Raw genomic sequence first — 25826 nt, forward strand, 5'->3', positions numbered from 1 at the left:
TTCCCCCCAATGAGGTTGGGAAGCGTCACCCGCTTTTCCCGTGATCCCGCGCGGCGAAAGGCGGTAGCAGTGCTGCAGGAGGAGCTGCGGCGAAGACTTCATCCGGGTCCTGGGCGGCGGCGGCGCTGCTGCTGGATCGCCGATCTGCAGGTAACGGACCTGAAGCCCCGAAAAGGGTTGGTCGGGAAAGATGGCTGCGCAGGGGAGGGGGGAACCGTGACTTTCGCGGTGTGTCGGGCGGAGGCCGCTCGAGCGACGCCGGCGGTCTCCCCATTGTCACTGAGGCGACTTAAGGCCGGGATGGGGTCACGTGCTCCTGGGCTCCCCGCCCCCTCCTCCGCTGCCCGCGACCACCGCCCCCGCCGTGGTCCTCTCCTGTGCGGCTCCCTCGCTTCTCTCCTCGCGGATAAACCTAAGCGCCCGAGTAGTGCCGCCCGCCAACCTGCTTCTGATTGGCTGCCCGGGTTGCACTCTGTCGCGATTGGCCGAGGGCTCTGCCTGTAGCAGTGGCGTCAGTTCCCGTAGCAAGTTCGTGCTGGGCGAGGGACGGCCCTTGCTGCTGAGTGAGAGAAGGAAGGATGGATGGAATGGGGGGGGGAGATGAGGCGGGGCGCGAGAGGGATGCTGTTGCTGCGGCGACTCTCGAGCGGGAGGCGACCTTAGCCCCGGGTCGGTGTGCCTGCTTGCCTGCCTGCTTCCCCGGCGCGCTTCCTCCTGGAGCTCATCCTCCGGCCCCTCCCCGCGTGGGCTCGGTCTTGGGGCCTGGGGGGCCAGCCCTGGCGGGGCGGAGGGCCTGCTGCCGCCCGCGGTTTGCGGCGCCCCGTGACTTGAGCTGTGCCAGAGCGGGCGGGGAGCGGGAAGAGAAAGGGTGGGCTTCCCTTGGCAGGCTGCCCTGCTAGCCACGAGGCGCGCCGCCTCTCCTTCCCGCGCGTTTCCCTCTGCGGCTGAGGTCTGGAAGAGCGCGGGCCGCTTCCTAGAAGGAGCGGCGGCGCGTGTCTAGACGCTGGTTGTTTTAGCGCGAAAGTCTAGCTGCGGCTTGTTGCCTTAGAGCGGATTCCTGGCTTCGGTTCATATCCTACTCGTCCCAGCCGCTGCCCCCCCCCCCCAAAGAAAGAAAGAAAAAAACAGCCCTGGTGCCGTTCTGGTTCCCTCATGGACAATCAAATGTTTTTATAATGAAAAGTATGCACTCTTATCTGAGCTTTGCTTTTTGTTGTAACCCATTATGTCCTTGGAGCTGAATGGAAGACTTGCAGAGCATTTCACATGCCAGGGTGGGGATGATGATATACATTGGTGCACCACAGAAAATATCACTTCCTTGAAGACTGACAGACTGTCTTTTTCATTATAGAATCAGAAAAAGGAGAAACCTGGCCCTCAGATGTGGTAGTCAGGCAGCACTGAAGATTATGATAAAGGAAAGTATTTGGAAACTGTTTGCATTGTTGCTTGTGTTGGTTCTTGGTACCAGAGGTTTTGTTAAAAAGTGTACTAAACTTAAACTCTGATTCAGAGAAAGTAGGATCCCAGTTTGGAATGAAATAATGGTTGCAAGAAAAGTAGAACCTTTCTGAAGAATAAAAAAGAAATACAGAAAACAATTTAATCTCGGAGAACAGCAGGTCTGTCAAAAGCAGCTGTCAGTAGAATCTGATCAACATTTCTCTGTAAAATTGATCTAATAAGTTCATTTATACCACTTCTGACTGAGCATTTTCATAGTTGATCTGTGGTAGATTTTCAGTATGACCAAGTAAAATTTAAATATGGTTTAGGTTGAAAAACAAGAGTTGCTGCTGGGCCTTTTGATGGATAGATTTTGACACTGCTATATATTGCAGGAAAAAGTTATCTGTCAAAGTAAAAAATATGTCTACATATAGTTGGAGAAATCTGCTTTGTAATAGCAGAATGCCTAACCATTCTGGAAATTCATGAGAGCTAGAGAATGGTATGCAGGCTGCTTGATGCAGGTCCATTTCTAAAGTAGATCTGGTTTGAGCTTGACCTAATTAGGTGATAGAGGGACTGTGTCTACACTACTCCAAACTTAAATTCTATAGCAGTTTTGGCAGCAGTTCAATCACACATTTCAAACACTTGAGACACTTCTGTACACTTCAATGAATGTTAGCTAGCACTAAGCAAAACATACTTTTATCATCTTTGGCTCTGGTTAAAAGTTGTGTTCTGTTTTAACACTTTCAGTTCCATAAGGATAACATTTGAAAGTTTTTAACCAGCTTGACAGATCATCTCATGTAATATAAAATGACAGGGTTTTCAAAGAAGAAAAACATCTGGTATATGAACAGTGGGCCACTTACTAGAAGTGTCAAAATGATACTTGAAGAGTGTATGGAAGAAAATGCAGGCTTAGAAGGAAAGACTATTTTAACTTTGGGCATTTTAAAAAGAAAGAGTTCACTTACATAGGTTGAAGTATTACTTACAGTGCCAAAGATGCAATGGTGTTGCAGAATATTGCAGAATATTCCACTTGGTGTAAGATCTGTTAATTTATACAATTCTTCAGCTTCTGATTAAGGGTACAGCTTCTCATAAATACAAAGCACAATCTCAGGGAAGGAACAAACTGAAGTGTTCATTATATTTGGTTTCTTATAATTCTGACCCGGGATAACTAATGATGAAAAAATCTGGGATAATGGGTCTGATTACTGCCTTCAAACTCTAATCCTTAAACCTCTGCTTAGTCCTGCAGTGAATAACTTTGTAAATGTGATAGGAGACTTGTCCTGTGTTCCATGTTCATCATGGAGACTCCTAGCATCTTCAAGAGGTGAGGTAAGTCCCTCTTCAGGTCTTATTTTGACACTTACAGTAGGAAGCCCACTGTTCATATGCCACATGTTTTTCTACTAAGGAAATCACTGCAATTTCATGTTGCTACATGAGATGATCTGTCAAACTAGTCAAAATATCTTTTGCAGGAAAAAACAACAAAGCTCTCATTGGATGAAACCTTATTCCATAATACATTTGTTAGATTTCAAGGTTCTGCAAAGACACAACTTGCTTAAGCTGGTGAAGTCCTTGTCATTTCAATACAATTATGAATCACCTCTTGATTATTCATTTAAGATCTAGACTGAACATTTTAGATTAGGAACATGCTTAGTTTCTGAGTTCCGCTGATTTTAACAAAGTGATATTTGAGAATAAAGGGCTTATCACTTACTTGAGCCCCTTTCTGCCTTTCCTGTTATGCATTTACAGTGCCTCTCTGGATTCTGAAGCAGAAAATATATATATATATATATATATATATATATATATATATATATATATATATATATATATATATATATATATATATATATATATATATATGGATATTATTTATTAAATTTCTAAATCACCCTTCCAACGCTGGCTCAGGGTGGTGTACATATGCTTAATGTTCATTTCCAGGTCCAGTTTCAAAAACTCAGTCTTGCTATTAATTACTGTCTGTTTATTTTGTGACCTACTGTATTTGCCGGCGTAGAAGATGACCCCCCAACATTTCCACTCAAAATATAGAGTTTGTTACATTACATTACAGTACTATGGGCCACTATGGGTAGCTATGTCTATCCCAACTGAAGTGCACCCGGTGTATAGGACCCCCCCCCCCCCGCCACTTGGAGGCATGTTTTTCAGGGGGGAAAAGTAGTCTTATATGCCAGCAAATACTGTATATCTAAAAATGGGCCTATTTAGGCCTTGTAATACTTGCCCTCCCCTGAATAGTGATCCACATGTGAGACTAAGTGGACTTTCAAGAGCAGTCTGTGATAATGGCATGTAGGAGTCTGCAATTAATCCCATTAGAGTCCAGTGTACCTTTACATATGTAAGCTTTCTCTTTAGAACTTGTCCTGTGTATCATAGTTTGGTACCTGCAAGGTACAAGTTTTTGTACCACATGGTTACATTTGTGTATTCTCATTTCAAAAATGAAGTTTTTTTATCAGAACATGTATCAGAGGAACTGACTTGCTGAAAAATAAAGGCATTCCAAGGCATTTTGCTCCATCAAGATTATACAGCACTAAGTATAGAACAAAACACCAACTGTTGATATTCGTTGCATTAAAATACGGCATTTACTTTTCTATTTGTATAACTGTTCTGTCTTTCCTGTTACTAAAGTACATTACGGTATCATAAGTATGTACCATCATTCTTAATCTTTTTGTTAGTATGATCCTGCTTTTGCAAAGTATATAGCTTTTTTGTATGTTGGAATGAAAAGAAGTTTCCTCTGTGTTGTGAAATGGAACTAAGCTGTACACAAAAGTAAATATAAACTGGCCTGGACAGTATTACATTTGTGAAATTCGGTAAATACCAACATTTGTAACAAGACAACTTGGGAATGTCCAGAAACTCAGACACCAAGATGTGATGAGTTTTCTTAATGGGTTACTTTTTTCACATTTTTTTTCTTACTACTTAGGAATTGTTATAAGATCAGAAATTCTGGTTCACTCTTGGATTTGCAGTTGCTAAAGTTTTCTTTAAGAACCTGGAAAGCAAAGGGCCTCTCTGATAATACAGTAACAGATCTGAGTGTTGATCTCATTTTGATCTGAGTGTTTGCCTCATTAAAGTAGCCTTTTTTCTGTAAATGGTAAATCTTACTACTAATAAAACATTGGTAGAATGTTATTATCTTGAAAAAACAAGAAAGAAACAAACAAAATTATCAATATCTATTGCCATTTTTTGATAATGGCTTTCTTCAGTGCGATTGCAAAGAAGTCAAAACTTTAAAAATGTATTTGACAAATATAGAATTAACTTTATAGAGAATTATGCTTGACCCCAGGAGCACTGAACAAGTTATAGTGCTGGTTTCCTCAGCTACCTTGTTGCTTCTTCATTGACAGTTCTTTATCACTCCTTCCTCTTTTCAGGGTTTGAACATGAAGACGGAAAAAAGATACTATATTGTAATTTTTCTTTTATTGAGCATTTTCTGTCAACTGAATTTTTCAGTCAGAAGTATCTAAAGTGAAGATGCCTGCACTATGGGTTGAGGTAGTAGGTTGTATAGTTTTAGGGTCATACCCACCACTGGGAGATAACTATACAGTCTACTGTCTTTCCTAAAGAAGCAGAGAATCACCAGTGACAACTTCATTATGGTTTCACTACTGGAATTATGAGCATGTAGTATCTGCTGTTGAGTTGTTGAATATAGTTACATGTTGCTAAATAATGATGGTTTTCTAAATAAACTAAGATTGATCTAGTAAGGAAACACTGTAGCCCTGCCCCCGTTGGTTTCAGATGAAGAGATGCTAAATTAAGTAGAAATAAAGCTTTCTTGATCTCCTAAATTTCTCTGGTCAGGTTGAGGTAGTAGATTGTATAGTTGTAGGGCAGTTATTTTGCCCTCCTCAGGAGATAACTATACAATCTATTGCCTTCCCTGAGGAGTAATATTTCTGCTGTACTGTTTTCCTTATGCTTTTAATGATCTGGACTAAATGTTTGATTGAAGAACTCTTTTTGTGCAAAAGTATAAACTGGGAAGTGCTATTTTCTTTGGGTAACAAATTAATAGTATCTTAAATTCCACTTAATGGGCAATCACAATCTGTAATGAGATCTGTAATTTGGGGTAGATGAAGAGCAGTTTTCATGGACACAAGGACTTCTGCAAATGTCACATAACAGCCAGCCACAGAAATGGGAAGCTTTGGGGCAGCCCCTGAAATCCTGGTCTGAGGGAAAAGGTACCTCCAGGAATAGACTTTCAGGGGGCTATCTGAAAAAATCTTGCTTCATGGGCTGAAGTCCTTGTACCAGTGCTGTGCCGTGGATCCAGCCAACACTTTTTTTGTAAGACATCCATTTTAGGAAGAAATCTTTGTTTCATGCTGAAAACAGTATCACTGATGTACTCTTTCCTTTGGTTGCATGAATTTATAGGTATGGGTGTGTCGGAGGTCATTAAGATAGTATATTAATCACATTTCCAGGAATTGAGTTAATATGATAGACATGTATATATGCTTCTTGAGCTTGAGCTTTAGAAAAACATTATTGCTTTTTTGCTAGGCTAAACATGGGGGAAGGCACTAAATGTTTTGGCTAGAGTTAGTGAGCTGCATTCAGAAAAGCTTTTCAGCTAATGAAAGGAATTTTTCAGCAAAATGGAGTTGACCTGTCTCTTCCACTATTGCTGACTGATCTCTCCAAAGCACTTGTTCTGGGGAACAGAACACGGTCAAGAACTGTTTAAAAAATCTCCCCTTTTCATTTAGTGGGAGACTTAGTTGGGACCCTACTAATTGTGTATAGTGGTAACAGTTTTCACATTTTGGGTTCACATTTTGTAATACTGTCTTTGTGCTTAAGTAATCTCAAGGGAAGTAAGAATTACTATCAAAAATAAACGTGCATTTCTGATAATCTATTTTTCTGTTTCCACATAAAGTTAATCTTTCACTGCAGCTGTTCTTGAAGAATGCAGAAGAAATGGTGGGCTCCTAGGAAGAGGTAGTAGGTTGCATAGTTTTAGGGCAGTGGTTTTGCCCATAAGGAGTTAACTATACAACCTGCTGCCTTTCTTAGGGCTTTAAAAGTACAACAGGATCATATTGGCTCTGTCTAACCCTTCATTGGGGTACTGGATGCAGAACTTGATGTTTCTTTGTCCACTTGTCTGAATAAGCTAGATAAGTTATTGCTGCATTAACTCATAAGGCTTCACAAGGTATACCCGCAATGCAATTGTAAGAACTCTTTCCTCAAACTAAGCCCCATTGAACACACTCGTAAATTCCTAAATAGTTCTACTTAGGATTTTGTTGAACTGTGTCTGTACTGAATGGAAAAGGGGGCTGGTAATGGATTGAAATGTGCTTCAAACTAAAGAGAAAGTGCCATGTAAAAAGCATAAAATTTACATATTGTGTGTGTTGGTCCCAGTTGAATTACTTTATTATGATGGTTATCTGATGGATTATTTAAAATGTAACTTATGAGATGATCGTGACAGATTTCCCTCTCTAAAGTGCTACTTCAGAGAGGAATGTAGACACATCAGTAATTATGATTAAAGTGAAGCTACTTGCATACACAGTTGGTAAGAATCCTTGCCCTGTCCCAGTAAGAGGATTGGTGAGAATATCCCCATCGCGACCCCATGGACAATGATCCTCCAGGCCTTCCTGTCCTCTACCATTCTCCAGAGTCCATTTAAGCTTGCACTGGCTGCTTCAGTGACTCCATCCAGCTACCTCATTCTCTGTCGTCCCCTTCTTTTGCCCTCAATCACTCCCAGCATTAGGCTCTTCTCCAGGGAGTCCTTCCTTCCTACATCATAGATGTATGATTCTCAAAATTCTTTGGTGTAAAATAGCACATATTGCAGGCCTAAACACACCTTTCAAAGCTTACCAACTTAAGTGGACTAAGGATGCAACTCTTCTTAGGATGGCACTGATAGTTATGTAATTGCTGTGCAGTGAAACTTGTTGTAGTGGTTCCATCTGTCTCTAGTGTAGTAATCTGCAGTCCTGATGTTTATTTCCACCATAGGCAGTTGATGTCTTTGCTGGGCCTCTAGAAGTCTCACTGGCTCACCCTGCCTCCAGATATGGAGATTATTGTAAGTATATGCATTGTCAACTAAGATACTTTATTTCCAGCCAATGTTACTTTGCCAAAAATATGTCTTAATTTGGCCTGTATTTTTCAAATCTTGGAAAAAATTATCACATCTTCATGCCTTGTGGTAAAGTGCTTTAAAAAAGAAGCTATGCATTTCAAGAGGTTTTCCCTACCACACACATTGAATTTAAAAGAATGGGAACTCAAGAATTCAAAGTGTCTGTACAAGACACAAGTATTTTAATCTTCATATAAATGTAAATATCAAAGCTTGCTTCATGTTGCGCTATTTTTTTAAAAAAACGAGTTGTGCCCCTTGTACACAACTGTGGACTCATGAGTCCGTTATGCTGATTGACTTGGAGCCTTAGATGAATGTTGAATGGAATTAAATCTTACAGATCAAAGCTGTATGCTCTTAAAATGTCTGTCTGATCCACTCCAGCCACTACACCAACAATGCTGACATCATCACAGGCCACATTTGTAAAGCCTCTGGTAAAATGAAAAACAAATATAAAATGGTCAGCAAGTGCTAGTACTTACAACTAATTCATAACATTCAACTCATTATATGCACCAAGCTACAGTTTCATGATTATGAGGAACTTAACCCCAGCCCTATCTAGCTTACTTCCTTTTCTAAATAAAGACTTAGGATTTAAGTCACCAATGTCAAATGGAAATATAAGGAAAATCACCTCTTCGATCTCTTTTAACAGAATGAACCTATTGGAAAAATGTTTAGCATCAAGAAGTATAATCCTTTAAAACAGGTAGTCAACCTGTGGTCCTCCAGATGTCCATGGACTATAATTCCCATGAGCCCCTGCCAGAGTGCTGGCAGGGGCTCATGGGAATTGTAGTCCATGGACATCTGGAGGACCACAGGTTGACTACCCCTGCTTTAAAACATGAGGAAAGTAATATATTTATATGGTTGTGCTACATTTGTACAAAAAAGTAGACCTTCTCTAGGCAAGTATTATGACAATAACTGAGTTAGGCTTAGTAAGTACTTGAACATGTCTAAGCTAAAAGTAAATTTTGTTTATTTTGGGGTTTTTTCATATGTCTACTGTACTCAAACAGAAAATTGCAAATAGTAAGGCAAATATTAACCTGCAATAAAGGCACACAGCTGTTGACGGGTAGCTTTTAAAAATTAGTGAAACCCATAGCATACACCTTTGAACAGGGATTGTGATGCCTTTCCCAAAGATTGATCCCTCCCAACTCAGCTTTTCATTGGGGCCAAAGTTATCCAAGGTGGTTAGGGTCACACCTCTGCTCACTCAGGTAGGTGACCAGAGCTCAGCAGGGACGCAACTTAAGATAACGCCTCAGGCTAGGAATTTGGGGGTGACTATCGATGCCTCGTTAACTCTGGAGGCTCAGGTCAAAAGAGTAGTCGGCCAGGCATTTTTCCATCTTCGCCAAGCCCGGCTAGTAGCGCCTTAACTGTCCTCCGAACACCTGGCCACAGTGATCTATGTGACGGTCTCCTCCAGAATAGATTTCTGTAACTCGCTCTAGGCAGACCTGCCTTTGGGCTTGATCTGGGAATTGCAGCAGGTCCAGAATGCAGCTGTTAGGGTCCTCACTGGAACACCTTGGACAGCCCATATACAGCCAGTGCTGAGGCAGCTGCACTGGTTGCCAGTTGCGGTCCAGATCTAGTTCAAGGTTTTGGTTTTGACCTTCAAGGCCATATGCAGTCTAGGCCCTGTGGGTGCAAATATTTTGATCATTCCCGGCCCCAGGGAAGCGTGCCTGGCCTTGACCGGGGCCCAGGCCTTTTAGGTTCTGGCCCCAAACTGGTGGAATGAGCTGGAAGAGCTGCAGGCCTTGCGGGAGCTTTCAGTGTTCCGCAGGGCCAGCAAAATGGAGATAAAAGATCACACGCACATTTGTGACCTGGGCCTTCATAGACAGGGAGACATTCAGGGTGACATTCAGACTGGATGGTTGAAGCAACTGACTGTCAAGAGTTGTAACCCATCTAGGGTATGGCAGTCCAGCCATAGGACCTCTGTCTTGGTTCAGCCCAGTTTCAGCTGATTACACTTGAGCCAATCTCCCACAGTTTCCAAACATCTGGCAAAGAAATCTGGGGGTTTCAATAGATGACCACTAATCACCAGATATAACTGGATGTCATCAACATATTGATGACACCCCAGTCCAAAACTCCAGATCAACTGGGCAAAGGAACTTGTCATACTCCTTACATGATTTCTGTAAGAGACTGGCCTTAGTGTTACCTTTCAGCCCATTCCAAATCTTAATTTCATAAAACGTTTTCGGTAATAAAACTAATCAGTAAGCTATGAATGAGAAATTATCATCTAGACTTGCAATCTGGTGAATTGAAGAATGAGCATGCATTGGTAACTTAGAGCTGACCAACTTATAAATAATAGCGGTCACTCAGTGTTACACTCCAACCTGAAAATTAGTTTAATGCACCCCCCCCCACACACACACACACACATTTGAAATAGCCAGAAGTAGAAATTCTAGAACAGGCAATTGAAAACTAGCTTTAAAAAGGGACCCCTTACCTTGACCATTTATGAGATCCCCCTATTAAATGGTAGCGACTAATGAGGGAAGGTATTTTGTTGTCACTTTTCCAGGTATACACACGAAGTGAGAGGTCTAAGGATGATGTAACAACACGAAAAGGATCCTGCAGGGGAAAAAAATCCTTTCAATTCAGTACTCTTTATGATACAGCATGTGAGTGAATAATAGTAGTAACTGTATATACCACCCATATTGATGTAATCGTATTCATGTGATCTTGGAAAGTGCTTAATTCGGTCCCATTCAGAGAGTATAGTTTCAGCTCCATATCCAATGCTATAACAAGCGTTTGTTTACCAAATCCTGCAATGGTCCTGTATTGCGTATAGATATGTTTCTTTGGTAATTTGAAGGTTGCAACCTGTTGAGCTTTTAAGAAAGGAGTAGTTAGATAATGTACAGTTAGTTCTAGCACTAAAATTATGTTTCTCAGTTGCTAGAAGACACTATATTCAACTACTCTCCAACCCCTAAAGTGTATTTCAATACTGCTTTACAACACTTAGTCATCTTACTCTGAATTGTGTCAGGATTTGGATCTCCACAGTGACTCTGGTACAGTGTTACTTTGCAGAAAAAAAAACATTCTATTTAGATAACATGTTGTCTAAAAGCTTCAGAAAAAGTGTGTGACCAAAAAGGATTATCTTTATAAGAAGATTGAAATAGAAGAAAAATAAGAGCTGGTTTTTATATGCTGCTTTTTACTACCCAAAGGAGTCTCAAAGTGGCTTACAATCTCCTTCCCTTTCCTCTCCCTACAACAGATACCCTGTGAGGTAAGTGAGGCTGAGAGAGCCCTGATATTACTGCTCGGTCAGAACAGCTTCATCAGTGCTGTGGTGAGCCCAAAGTCACCCAGCTGGCTGCATGTGGGGAAGCGAGACATCTAACCCAACTTGCCAGATTAGAAGCTGCTCATTTTAATCACTACACCACTCTGGTTCAGTAGTCTATTACTGGTATGTGTTCAGCAGTTTAGCTTGAGAAATATAGACAGAACAGAATTCTGTATTCATTCTGCAAGATAAAGCCTCTCAGAACATGCTGTTCTTAAGATGGACAAGACTGCCTACACATGAATGGTACTGTACACATGCGAGTCAGGTCACTTTTGATGTATCAAGTTTCACTATCAGTTTGGGGATGACTAGCATATTGCTAGTCAAACTATATAATACGTGAGTGAACTTTTCATCCAGAATGTTATCTGGAACTGGAAAAAAAATGTGTGTTACTATGGAACTTTTTACTACCCAAAGAAGTCACGGCTTACAATGTGTGTTACTATGGAATGTTTAGAGTGACTTAGAATGGTGAACTACTTCCTTTCATATTTTCTGGACTGCTAATAAAGTAAAAAGAAAAAAAAAACTGCTGCTTTAAAGCAACAATTTAAAGAAACTTACCGATAATATCTGTTTTATATTTAGACTTCTGTACGGTTATATCAATGGTCGTGATATTATAGCATTGATCTACTAGATGCATTAGGGCTATTCTTGCTGGTTCAGCTGGTAACCAACAGGTGACAAAAACACACTTATTGATTGGCAGAGGACTAGAAAACATCAGTGGATCGTCTTCTGGATTGGTTGCATGATGTGTATAAAGTACCTGGTATACAAAAGTGAGAACCATACATATTGACCTGACTTTTGCAAACTATTGTAAGTGTATCCAAGAGTATGACCATGACCAGTTAATGCAGTGAAACTTTTATTTCTCTAAATGGCAGAGCTCTATACCATGCCACAAATGTATTGTGGTACTTCAGTTTTCAAAGGCATTTGCTATGTGGTGTGGGCATCTGTCACTCAAGAAACACAATATAGTTGTAGCATTAGGGTCATTATCTCAGGGTTATTATCTACTAAAACAATTTAGATAATGTTCTTCCTCAAAGTCTCTCTGCCATCAAGTCACAGTGGCCGTATGGCTGTCCTATAAGGTTCTCAAGGCAAGAGATTTTCAGAGGTGGTCTGTCATTGCCTGCCTCTGTGTAACATCCTTAGTCTTCCAAATACTATCTAATGCCAACCCTGCTTGGCTTCAGAGAGCTGACAACCAGCTGGCCTGGCCTATCCCGGTCAGACCAAAGATCTACAGGAAAGCTGCAGGGCCAATTCATACTGTCACGGTCATTGGACCTAGAAAAGTTTTTGCTCAGAAAACAGTGTTCACGACCTGGATCTTTTCTACATTTGGCCACTGTTAATAATTCCTCTGCAGCAGATGAAATAACTACTGCTTGGAAGGCCCAAGTTCATTGCATGTTTTCCACATTAATATGGGAATATGCAGGAAAGAAGACTGCAAACCAACTCTTGAATTATTTCTATAATAATCAGTGAGTGTTCATATTAAATGTCTTAAGGAATCCACACATTACAATTCAGAGTTGCTTGTTTCCTCTAAATGTGTTTACTGTATAAATCTTCAGCTCCTGACTCACTTGTTGTATCTCAGTTACTTTGTACTACTTTTTTCTTTCTTAAATGCAATATGGCAGTCAGCTCAGAAAATCAAGTGCCCTGAGAACATGAAAATGCTGCGTATAAGAAATGTTGGTTGTGTAAATTTCTGTATTAAGCCTGATACTGCTCACCAGGTTATCAAACTTCTTGTGAAATGAGAGGAAATTTAAAACTCAGTTTATGATAGAGCATGAATGTCTGCTGGTAAACAGGAAATATCAGATGAACAGTAACAGTGAAGAGCCCCAAAATATAGCTGCAGGTGAGCACTCAATATGTCCTCTGGGATGTCTCTTCACAGGATGATAGCAGACAACTAGAAAACAAGAGTATACCTCAGAATATCATCAATGGATTCTGTAGTTAATTTGCAAGTGTTCCTTGATAGACAAAGTAGACTTTCCTAATGCTAAAGTAAGTTACTAATACAGATCATATATAGTTTATGTATGTCCTCAATAACAGAGGTCCAAAATTATAAGTTGTTGTTTCTCCCCTCCCCTAATTATTAAAAGCATGAGTCTAACAAGGAACAAAAACTCAGGTCTCAAATGTTTGTTTACTACATAGCACTTAATATATGACTACACAGCACATTTAATCAATGCTAATATGCTGGCCAGAAATACATAAAGTGAACAACAGCATAACAGTACCTTTGGTGCTTCATCACTATCCAGAGGAAAGACAACTATTGATCGTCCATCTGGTGAACAAGGTGACAAATCTACAGCACAATTTGAGAACGGTTTTATACAGGAAATCTGACTTAGTTCAGGAACTGCCAATGTATAGATATTTTTATTTGAAGTGGCTACCTAAATGAAAGGGAAAACATGGTTAATATTAAAGTTGAGCCAAAACAATCCAATTTTGCTGTGCTACTCATAGGCCAAAAAAGAAAAGGGAGAAAAATGGAAGCCCTCTTTCCAACAATTTGTTGAGGGGGCATTTGAAAACGGAGTGACTTGGCAGCAGGCTGGGTAAAAGTTCGATCAACAAGCAAATTCTCCATGGATGCTGCTTAATGAGGCTTTTACTGTACCTTGTTCTACATATAACCCACTGCTGCATATGGCCATACAGAATTCAGACTCCATAACTTCTCCTGCAAGCCCTAAGATTGAGTCACTAAGAACGCAGGTGAAATGAAACACTATTGTGTTTACTCAAAAGGGAGACAGTCATTTAATAAAATAACAGAAGATTTACGCCCAGCTTATGTGGTGAATTCCCTTTAATTCTAAGTTACCAGGTCTGCTCAACACCAAACACAGATCTCACAACTCTGTCCTCTCCCAGAGGCACAACTAAACCCTGCCACACAGCCAGAGCTACACATGGAATTGTTTGTTCTCTTACTGAGGCAACTTCCCTTTTCTGTCTGCACTCTCCCTCAGCCTTCAATCCTCATTTCAAAGAGCTAGCTTTCAAGTCTAGTAGCACCTTAGAGACACATGATTTGGAGAGTATAAACTTCACAAGGTCAAAGCTACTTATGGCTCTGAAAAAAATGAAATTAACTCTATAGGAGTTCTGCTACAGTATAAAGGCCTATTTTATGAATACCAGCAGAGTGCTGGTTGTGATAAGTGGACAGGAATCCAGAAGTAGGAATGCATTTTTAATGTAATCGGTTGGGGGCAGGGGAGAGGTCAAACATGCTAAGAAGATATGTCTTTTTTGTTTTTAATCACTACTAGAAATAATGTATTAGTATTACTGTGGCGCAAACCATTATTCACTTTACTGGAGACTTTGAGAGATGCCTGTTCATATCCCAAAATCTGCTGCAGCTCCCATTGCAGAGTGTGCCTAGATAAATGATCTCCTACACAGACAGATAAATTATATGGATTCCATTTCTCCCTAACCCTAAAAGAGTAAAGCTCCATCCATAAAATGCCAACTGCCCAAAAAAGGCTTTGTAAGGCTTTAAAGGAGGGTTTTTTTATTATTGTAATTTAATGGTAATATAAAGCATAAAAAACACTTTATCCCTGTAAGATAATCACTTGTATATCACAGCTGGAAAAGAAAGGTTATGAAAATAAAGTTACTATTAGAAATCTTCAAAATTCAACTAAAAGCACCTTTAGGACAACAGAACAATACAGTTGTAAGAGGGAATACAAGCCACCTAGTCCAAGCCCACTTCCCCTGCAGGATCAGCCTAAAGCGTCCATAAGTATTTTAGCCAGCCTATACCACTGTTGAACTACTCTGACCAAATCAACCCCCCCCCCCAATATCTAGCCAGTACCATTCTACATGCAAAGCCATTACTGAGAGTCCTGTCCTCTGCTGCCCTCCTCTAACTGACAACCTTTCAAATACAGCAATCATGTCCTTCTCAGGTAGAGGCTATTGGAGTCTGAACTTGCTGAGATTGAGAGGGAGACAGACGTTGGGGTCGTAGTGAACAGTACAATAAAAGTCAACCCAGTGTGCCACAGCAGTGAAAAAGGTGAACTCAGGGATTATTAGGAAAGGGACTGAACATAAAATGGCTGATATTATAATGCCTGTGCATAGATCTATGTTGCAGCCACATTTGGAATACTGTCGCCATATCTCAAAAAAGACATTGCTGTAAAAAGTACTGAAGAGGACAACCAGATGATTAGCGGGTGGAGCAGCTTTCTATGAAGACGGGTTGAAGAGTTTGGGACTTTTCAGTTTAGAAAAGAGATGATTAAAGTGGGAAGGGTATTATAGACATAAAATTATGCATTGGGTAGAGAAAGTTGACCAAAAAAAATCCTTCCCAACATTCTAGAACTTGAGGGCATCAAATGAAGCTGATGGGCAGGATAGACAAAAGGAAATACTTTTCACAGAGAGTAATTAAAATGTGGAATTCACTGCCAGAGGATGTAGTGATGGCAACAGGAATAAATAGCTTTTTAAAAGATAGATTTATGGAGGATAGCTCTATTAGTGACTAATACACATAGTAACTGAGGGAACCCTCCACATTCAGAGGCACTGTATGCCTGAATCCCAGCGTCAGGAGGCAACATCAAGACTTGATGGCTGTCCAGAGAAATTGGTTGGCTGCTGTTTGAGACCGGATGCTGGACTAGAAGGTCCACTGGTCTGATCTAGCATGGTTCTTATGTTCTTGTGGACCAGCTGATGGTTTCGGTGTTTGCAAATTATATTAGACAAGGGTGACCTTGATCTGATCCAGCTCATTGTATCATTTCTGTTTCTCAGATTTTAAAATGCACTATCCCACTTTCTTAACACACATCAATCAAGGTAAAATGAAGCTTGTTAGACTCTACTTACCGACAGGAACAGCTTATTGTTTATTGTGTAGGCAACTGTAGGGCAGTGTGTTGACTGTGCTGAAAATGCTCCAAGCTCTTTCCCTGTGTCCCCTTGCCAAAGTTTGATTGTCCCAGGCAAATCTCTTGTGACAATCAGATTATGCTGAGGGAGTGTGATGGCTTGTACTAGTTTCTCTTCCTGTTTGGGACTCGACCAAATCTGTGTACCCTGATCAAAACAATAGGAAATGCCAGCTGATGAGCACCTCTTTAATAATATGATCTCGATGTCAGTGCAGCCAGTATTGTACACTTGACTACCATGCATTTTTGAAAGTACTACATATATACTTGCCAATCTATCTCAGCATAAATATTTTAGCAGCAATTTATAGAGGAGGTCACCTATTTGTCTTTCCCTTCACTTTGCTGGAACTTGTTCTTCTATTTCTCTGTTGGATCAATATGATGATTCAGTCTTGTTCATTACATTTCAAAATTTTGGTCTGCAGCTTCAAGGCTTTTAACAAAGTTTACATGATTTCAAACAAACTTGGGATCCCAAAGAATCTCAATCTTGCTTGCCCACAAGTCACTCACAAAGATGGAACAGAAATAGGGAGACTGGAAAATTCCATTCTCTAGCAAGGTGTCTTAAAAACCATCTATCTCTTTGTTCTTGTCTTCAACTTCCACTGATTAATGGGTCTCAACCATTGTTGCATGGGGTGGTTTTCCTCTCCTTGTTCTACAGTCGTAGCCCAACAGCATGGTTTTGTCTTATGAGGAATCTTTGATATTTAATTCAAATGTTGTTATATTTTGTAATTTACTCAGTAATTGACTGAAAGCTTTTAATCTTATTTGAAATCTGTCTTATCCCAGCCAAAATAGTGGCCTATAAATAGTAAGAAGAATACTTTGCTGATATAATGAGTATATGGAGAGTAGGCATTACTCCAGGAGACTACCAGTCAGGGAAGAAAGGAAGTTATTATTATTTTATTATTAATTTCCCACCACTCCTGAAACCAGCTCGTCGTGGGTTACAAGGTACCTAATAAAACCCCCAATAAAACCCCATTAAAAACTGGACAGAATCATAGAACAAAACTGGCACAAACATGGCAGAATTCCTCAATCATCCAACCCCCAACCAACCTGTAATGAGGGTGGAAAGAGGGGCCAGGATAGTAATGGCCTCTTCCCATTTTATAGTCCAGCCTACCTGTTGGACATCCCATGCTTTGACAGTGCCATCACCAGATGCAGTGCACACAATGGATTTCACCTTTTCCATGGCAAATGTGTGCTCATTACATGACAAGTAAGCCATATCTCGAATCTCTCCTAGAACAAAATAGCACATAATTTTCTTTGGAAATAAAGCATCTGGCAACTTGAAAATCTCTATTAATTTGATGTGTACTAAGAGAATGAGCATCCATTCAAAATAAAACCTGAGCAATCAATCTGATGGCCATTTCTTTTCTAGCATTCAGGGTTGTCTTTTTCAGTAACTGGAATTAAGCTTTCAGAATAACTGTGAATACAGTTGGCTATGTCAATGTACTGAATAGTGCTGAGCCCAAAGAGACCTAATCAACTTCAGTCTGTACACAGGCTACAGAAAGAGATCCCATGTTTCAGAAAGGACGGGGCTATAAGGGAAGAAATATTACCTACCTTAGCAGCATCTGAATTATCTGGGTGATGGGACAGCCACTGAGATGGCAGTAGTGACCACAACAGCCTTGGTACTATTTCTCCCAATGGTCTGTGGGTGCCCAGGCAGTGCAAGTCACACTCCTCTTCCTGACCTTCTGTGCCCATCCAGACTCAGGCAACACAATACAGGAATCATTCTGCATTGCCCTCAATAACACCAGGAAAGCAAATCCAAATGACTATTTAGAATTCTGACATGACATCCATGACACAATCCCTTATTGGCTAGGACCTCAGTAAGATAACGAAGTAGGCCCAGTGGCAGAATAATTCACACAGAGCAGCAGCAAACAAGGGAAAAGGAGGCGTGGGAAGGCCTGAAGCACACTACTATAAATTCTGCAGTTCCTCAGATACAACTCTGCCCCAAGCCTCTAAAGTACAGGTTTGAAAAATTTCCCTCCATTGAAAAAGTCAGACTAGGTTGTGTATAGCAAACATATTAACAGATCTGCAGTAGTCACCCCAAGCTGCTTGATAAGCTGAGAGCAGCTCAAAATCACACTTTGGGGAGGCTATCAGGGTAGGTGCTTCTTGGCAAATGCTTAATGATCACGTGCACATCTTTGAAGTCTATTATAAGCCACTTTGAGACTCCTTCTGGTAGAGAAAAGTGACATATAAGAACCAACTCTTCTTCCTGTTTGTTACAGTAAATTTTGCACCAGCACGCTTTTATAAACAAATAATATAATGCATAACAAATGTGGTATATACTGGTTTTAAAAAATATTGTCTGCACTAGGTGATGAAGTACTGGGTTTTGCCACACCTCATACCTTGATGTCCTCTCATGGCTTTACATGTATAGTCAACCGAAGGCCGTCCTGACATCATTTTATGCTCAATATTAGAGCGGTGGAGATAGTACTTTTTCCAGGTCTGCATTCCTGGCATCACTGAGATATTGCAGAACGCCCACTGATTTAGGCACATATTTCTGTAAATACAAACTATGACAGTATTACCTTGAAATGCGAATGGCTTCTTCCGCAACTGTTTTACTGATTTACAGGTTGGTCTCATTACTAGGGACTGGTAGGTAATTCTTCACAACTATTAATTATGCTTTATATATGTGTGTGTGTTTTGAGAGGGATGTATGCCTTATACCCCAGCACTGCTGCTCTGAAGCAACATTTAGAAATATCAGGAGCCCCTTGTTTGGCTTTTCCTGAAGAGCATAGTTTGGCTGCAAAGCTTAGAAAGCAAACAATATACCACCTCTGTGGTATTATTGAGGCAAATTGGCAAATCTGATGGTTAGTTCTGGTTTGAAAAGACTGAACAGAAGCAAGTCCAAACAGCATAGACTCATAGCTATACAACACTATGTTGACAGCACACTGCTGGTTTTTCTAGCTTCCAGACAGCATGTTTTTAAAATTTTTTACTGCAGCCCATGCTAAAGTAAGATTATAAAAAGTATTTAGGATATGCCATTGTACTAATATTCTGGAGTTCCTATGCCTACACTTCCTCAGTTTCTTTAAAGAATGCATTCAATGGTCAGAATTCCTTCTGGGTCAATGGAAAAGCTCTAGTGGAGCATGTCACAAGAGCACAACACAGCCAGTCTCAAACTATAAGCTATGACAAAAAGGAGCCCATATTTCCTAAAAGTTGGCAGAGGGGAAAAACAGAAATATGGAAGATGAATTGCTGGTTTTAAGATATTCCTGCACCTGACATCTCCTGTTTTCTGTTCATCCCTCCCTTTTCTTTTCCTCTGACACCTGTGGGGCAATATTGAAGTTCTGCTTAAACAGGACAAGAGACAGGGAAGGTATGGGCAGGAAACACAATAGCTGTACAACCATTAACATCAGGGTCTCTGTGGACTGCAACCTTGGGTTATCCAGTTTAAACAGCTATACCTTGTACAGTACTGCAGAAATCCTGGCCTTCCCTGCACCCTCACCTAAAACTCTGCTCTGATCTTCTCACCTTCCTCCAAAACCCCACTTCTGGCAACCATACCCCTTCGGTAATATAACAGAAGCAAACTGACAGATCTGATTATGTTATTTTTCCTATCCAGAACAAATTCCTTTATAGCCTTCCACACATTTGTCGTACTCTGTCAGCTCTCTTCCCCTACTATATCCAGATCTTTGGTCTTTCTTTCCATCACTCTCAACTGCTCCAAAGTCTCTAACTCAGTTTCATCCATTCTTCCCTGATGGTCCTATGCCCAGAACTCAATTCCTGAATACATACAGGGTGCCACTTCTGTCTTTGTGCAACGGTAGTGTTGCTATAAACCCAGATGAACTTAACCTTGCCCAACTTCCTTCATTATAAACAAGGAATGTGCCTGACCTCCTGGACAGTAGTTGTTAAAGTTCATCTGCAGGAGTTTGTTTTATACAGCTGCTTGTTTTATACAGCCTGGTCATTGCAGTTCTTATCAGCTTTTTAGTCAGCCCCAGAACTAAAGTTTATTGATTGACAAGTAAAACACATGTCCCTGTAGACATGTCTGGGTCATTAAAGAGAATTGCAGAGCGCAAAATTCCTTGCCAGTTGTTCCATGTGCCCGTCTTAAAGCCTTACAGTGAGGGGGTATTGCCAAATATGACCAAATGGAAACTTAACATCTCTCTTTGGTTGACTTAAAGTGACACAAAAAACAACTAGCTTATGATATGGTGAGTGAATGAGCATTCACTTTCAGGGTACTGAGGGGAAGACCAAATGTTTATTCTTATTTAGTCCAGCTAATAAACCACTCACTATTATAGTAAAGAATGTTATTTTAAAGCAGTATGAGTAAATGTGAGGAAAAAGGTATAACAGGATAACTGATACATAAACCACACTGAAATATGTAAAAATGAGAATACCTGAAAATTCTATTCTGCCTATGCTGAATCTACAAAAGAATCCAAATTCTCACCAAAGCATATACAGAATAGTTGCTGAATTTAGATCTGAGAAGTTTTTACATTCCCAGTTATTTTATCTTGCTGAAATATCTATTTCACGATGTTACTCTGAGCATGCAAATTATATTAAAAGTAAAGCTAAAGACAAGTTGCCAATCAGTGTTCTTTTCCTGGGATTTATTATGGCAGTGTTCTTTTCCTGGGATTTATTATGGCAGATAAACAACTATTCATGAGAAGTCATTTCAGCAGTTATCACAGTTGATTTATGCCAACTAAATGTATTTTTCTACACTGCTGAAAGATGGTGAGAAACAAAACTATCTGATGGGAATTCATAGAATCATAGAGTTGGAAAGGACCCGATGGGTCATCTAGTCCAACCCCCTTCACTATGCAGGACACTCACATTCCAATCGCTCATCTACTGTAACCTGCCACCCCTTTGCCTTCACAGAATCAGCCTCTCTGTCAGATGGCTATCTAGCCTCTTATTAAAAATTTCCAAAGATGGAGAACTCACCACCTCCCAAGGAAGCCTGTTCCACTGAGAAACCGCTCTGTCAGGAACTTCTTCCGGATGTTTAGATGGGATTTCTTTTAAATTAATTTCATCCCATTCTTTCTGGTCTGTCCCTCTGGGGCAAGAGAGAACAATTCTGCTCCATCCTCCATATGGCACCCTTTTAAATACTTGAAGATGGTTATCAGATCCCCTCTCAGTCGTCTCCTCTCTAAGCTAAACAGATTAAGCTCCCCCAACCTTTCTTCATATGTCTCGGTCTCCAAACCCCTCACCATCTTTGTTGCCCTCCTCTGGACACATTCAGAATTGTTTCAGTGACATTAATTCAGGCTAACCTGCTATATAAAGTATAAAATATACATACTTCCTGCATACCATGAATGATTGACATTAAATTCCATGACACCTCTTTGCACTATATGAAGTAAGATGTATTTCTATTGATCAACATAGGCTAGATTGCACTACCTGCTTTGCACAACTGTGGCATTTAAGAATGCCATCTCAATGGGTCCCCAACATAAGCAGGGTTCTCCAACGTGGTACCCATTATCCTTCCCACCAACTCTATACCTGATATCTGTCAAATGTTTTTAGGAAGTGGGCAGGGCAAAGTGGGACATTTGCAGGGCAGGACTTCTGACTGGCCAACCGAGATCAGATTAGCTGTGTAGATTTTTTTAAAAAACGCTACTTCAGCAGCAGCTGACAATGCAACATAGAAATCTTCACTGTGTGGCTGAAAGTAAGCTGTGTGCATGCGATCTTTTTAAAAATGTTTATTTGAAAAGGCATCCAGAGTTTGTTTATTTTAATAATTACAGTATTAACTGTCTACCTTTCTTACTTGAATTCAAGGCAAAGTTATAACCTCACTTCCTGACATTTTGTGTTGGCTCCCACTCTTTTGGCAGCCATTTTGTGGTTGTGCTCACCATCCTGTCACAATTCCAAAGATGTCTGCCTGCATGTTAAAAAATCTTGGGAACCTCTAATTCATGGGGAAACACACAAAGGCAGACACTGAATTCCCCCCCTCCCATTTTACTACGTGTCCTTCAATTCTGCAGGGGTGGTGGCATCAAGTAGTCAATTGGTGGGGGGACGTAGTGGCAGCAATAAAGTGAGACCTCTCAGTCATAATTATTATTTGGGACACATTTGAACAGTTCACCAAATGACCAGCCTCCTGGTAGTAACTGGTGTACAACATATGAGCCAAACTGATAGTTGTTCAAGCATAAAGACCACATTTTCCATGAAGCTGCTGGCCTAGTTAACATGACCAAGTCTAGTCCAACCTCTGGAAATCTGGTCTTTCCTACCTGGAACTATGTTATGCTTCCTGTTGATTTTATGTTCAGATTTAATTTGTTATATAAGCACACACAGTAAGTAAAAGGGGAAATGGATTGTCCTCTATTAACAGAACTGGATTCTCATCTCTATTAATAGAATTCTGAGTTCTTAATGATTACAAAAAGGTACTCACCTCCAAAGAGAAGCTGTCTCCGTTGCTTCGAGCCATGTCTAAAAAGGTAAATAATTACAGAATTTTAAGAAGTAGTGCCTCAGGACTCACAGACTCTACGCATATGAGGCGCTGGGTGGGGGGATTCCTGAGTTTTAAGCACAGTTTTAGAATCCACCTCTCTTGGGGAAACACTGAAATACAAAGCATTACTGCTCCAATATTTGTTTCTTCAAAGTACTTATTTAATCCTTTATCATTTGAACAGAAGGGGTAGGTTCAGGCCACGCATCCTTGCTATTAAGTAGCATGATTCAGCAGAAATCCAAGGGTGATTCTCCCGCCCTCCCCTCCCCTCCCCGCTACAGCGTTAGGGAAAGTATTCCCAAATGAATTATGGCTGTCCGTGCAACTGTAAAATACACAAGAACTCTCCCGGAACAAAAGGCCACAGTCCTACCAGCATCCCTTTCATTTTAGCTTCTGCACAAACGGGGATTGCTTATTTGCCAGCACTTTTGAGGGCGTTTAAATCGCAGATATCTTTGTGTGTGGGGGGGGGGCGAGTTCCGAAATTTGCTATTTCATTTTAGGGCTGGTTTCACTTTAATACTACCCAGGGGAAGCGAAACCGTAGCTCTCCAGAAGACCATGGACTACAACTCCCATGAGCCCTTGCCAGCATGCAGTTCATAGACACGTAGAAAGCCACAGTTTGCCCACCTCTGTTTATGCAACTGACTATCCCGGGACTGACTAGATTATTAAAAACAAGAAACTCCCGCCGTCCGTGATTTTTAGCCTCTATGTAGTAGACGTTCTCCCCCTCGTCCAGGCAAATCTCGAGATCAACAGTTACGTATGATAATAAAGCAACACAATTGTATCAAAGTGCTACGACACTCGGCGACTAAAGACCAACGTGAATGTTAACCCGAAGCTCCGGGCAGCAATATCTGAAGAGCGTTAAAGCCACTACTCGCATATTTGACTGGAGGGGCGAAGGTGGAAAGAGGCGGCTTGTTTTTCGACTTTCTTTCCTGCAAAGAGGGCACTCGACGCGTAGAGCATCTGGAGCATTTGCTTCCAACCCCGGATTCCGGTTACCTTATTCACTTGGGCTGCTCTGAGCAAATCCGGCGTCTCCAGGTACGAGAAAATATGGACCAGGCAATCTAACGTCAGCGACTCGCCGCTCATCTTCCCTTCGCGATCGCTCCTGCCCGAAGCAATCTTCCGGGATGGTCGTCTCTCCTCCCAGTTGCGGGAGCAGCGAAGGCGGAGCCAATCTTTTACAAGGCAATGCAGGACGGAGTCGCGTCTTCCTAAAACCCTTGCCTTAAGCGGATATACTTCTCTTGAGGGTTGCATCGCTGAGGCTCAACCCGTATACAAATGCTGCTTCCGCGCCAGGGGAAATCTGTTCGGCCTTGAGTAAATGACACCCATCCCCTGACACTGTATCTGAGGCAGCGTGCGCGCACCACGAAAGCTCAGACCTTGAAGAAAACTTTGCTGGTCTTAAGGGCGCCGCTGGACTCTGACTTTGTCCCGCATGACTGCTGGCGAGTGGACTAGCCCTCCCCCAAAGCGAATCGACCTGTGGCGCGACTCCCGGCCAAACTCGGGTCAGACCCCTGGAACGGGCTTGCTAGCCAAGAGGTTTGAATAGTCGAAGGCTACAGGGGAGTCTGCCTGAAGGGAGCCTCACACGGTTAATTCCAAGCAAAATCCCCGTAGGATCAGGCGAGCACAAGCCGAAGCACCACCGCTGTCCCCCAGCTTCTTCCCCTTTCTCGGGACGGGACGGACCCGAGGAGCTTTGCTGGCGTTGGCAGCTGGGGCTCAATGCCAGGGGCATCTTCGAGACGACCAGCGAGGGCGCTGAGCTACGCGCTGCCCAGCTTCAAAGCTCCCTTCGTCGGATGCAGCCCGGGCGCTTCTACTCCCACAGGCTTGCTGGCGCTACTGGACCCGAATCCGGCTGCCAGTGGGCTAGAAGCCGCGGGCTTTGGCCCCTTGCAAGGGCCCGCCCACAATCCTACCAATGTTAGCCAAAAAGCAGGACCTTCTTGACCCGAGGGACGCCGTTGCCGCTTGGGCTGCTGTCCCTATCGTGCTCATTTGGCTACTGAGGGAAATCGGATTAATAAACAAGCGTTCAAAATGTATTTGATGGGAAACTGCGGGTGTGAGCTCGGCCTCCCTTTGCGGGCGCCGCTCCTGAAACGCTCCGCGGGGCCGGCGCGTCATTCCGACTCCTGGACGCCCCTGTGAGGGACGCGGCGCTCTGCCGACCGCGGGACGCCCAGTGGCTGCTCCCAAATGCAGGCGCCGTCCGCGGGGGCCCAGGCCAAGTTTCCTTCTCCAAACCAACCCTACCCCGCAGTGAGTGAGTGGCCTAATGTGGGACCTGCAAGAAAATCGGCGCGCCTGTGCCATCTCCGCGATAACGTCTTCAGCGGCCAGTTTTATTAGCCCGAATGACACTTGGCCCACCCCAAGAACCCCGGCACGACCGCTTCCCCGCCCCGACCTCGGAGCCCATCTTCCGGGCCCGCCTTCTCGCAAGCGCCAGGATTTCCGGCGCCACAGAGCATCCGGGGAGCGGTAGTCGGAGGGGGTTGCCTCTGCCCTGCAAACGCCGCAATGCGTGCCTTGTGCTGAAGAAGATGGACTCCGTGGAGTAAAGCGCTGCGCCTGCCTGAATGTCGGGCGGCAATGAGAAGTTCGGCTCTACTTACCGCGGCGCGAAACAGCCGAGCGGGACGTGCCCACCACGAGTGGACCGTAGTTTCGCATTGGCCCGATGTGCCCCTGCTCCCAAACCTCCCCCGCCCGGGTGGAGAAGGTCTCCCCTTCCTTGTCTTAGTTCGCTGATGGTGGTTTGCGGAGAGTTTTTATGCATAGCCGAATATAACAAAACAGTGATTTCGCGCCTGCGGTTTGAAGTGGTGCTATTTACATACATAAGGTAAAGGTATCCCCTGTGCAAGCACGGAATGCCGAGTCAACCTTAAACCGACTGCTAGGATTGAACTCCCAGCCTCATGGGCAGAGCTTCAGACTGCCTGTCTGCTGCCTTGCCACTCTGCACCACAAGAGGCTCCTTATTTACATACATACATACTAATAAAATGGCTCTCCTGTCTTGTGGCTCTTACCAGGGCTACCAAGGCTGGTAACACTTTAATACATATATGTTTTAAAAAATTCATAATAAAGCCTTTTCCCAAA

At 42.2% G+C, this 25826-nt stretch overlaps 1 protein-coding gene and 1 long non-coding RNA gene across 2 annotated transcripts; one reads left to right on the forward strand and one right to left on the reverse strand.

Annotated features, from left to right (window-relative positions):
- LOC143831962 (uncharacterized) lies at nt 1-12618 on the forward strand. The gene is made up of 4 exons (XR_013229038.1): nt 1-150; nt 1355-2811; nt 7564-7633; nt 10275-12618. It is a non-coding gene; the product is annotated as an uncharacterized LOC143831962 (long non-coding RNA).
- Nucleotides 7846-25072, reverse strand: FBXW12 (F-box and WD repeat domain containing 12). Its single transcript, XM_077325592.1, has 10 exons — nt 23697-25072; nt 22611-22648; nt 18484-18644; nt 17205-17326; nt 15996-16205; nt 13358-13519; nt 11634-11841; nt 10409-10593; nt 10200-10327; nt 7846-8130 (listed from the first exon to the last, which is right to left on the reverse strand). Exons 1-10 carry the CDS (start codon nt 23958-23960, stop codon nt 8031-8033), a joined length of 1578 nt encoding a protein of 525 aa, XP_077181707.1. The 5' UTR covers nt 23961-25072; the 3' UTR covers nt 7846-8030.
- Nucleotides 25073-25826: the final 754 nt, after the last annotated feature.

This window comes from Paroedura picta, chromosome 3, assembly GCF_049243985.1.
Source record: "Paroedura picta isolate Pp20150507F chromosome 3, Ppicta_v3.0, whole genome shotgun sequence".
NCBI lineage: Eukaryota > Metazoa > Chordata > Lepidosauria > Squamata > Gekkonidae > Paroedura > Paroedura picta.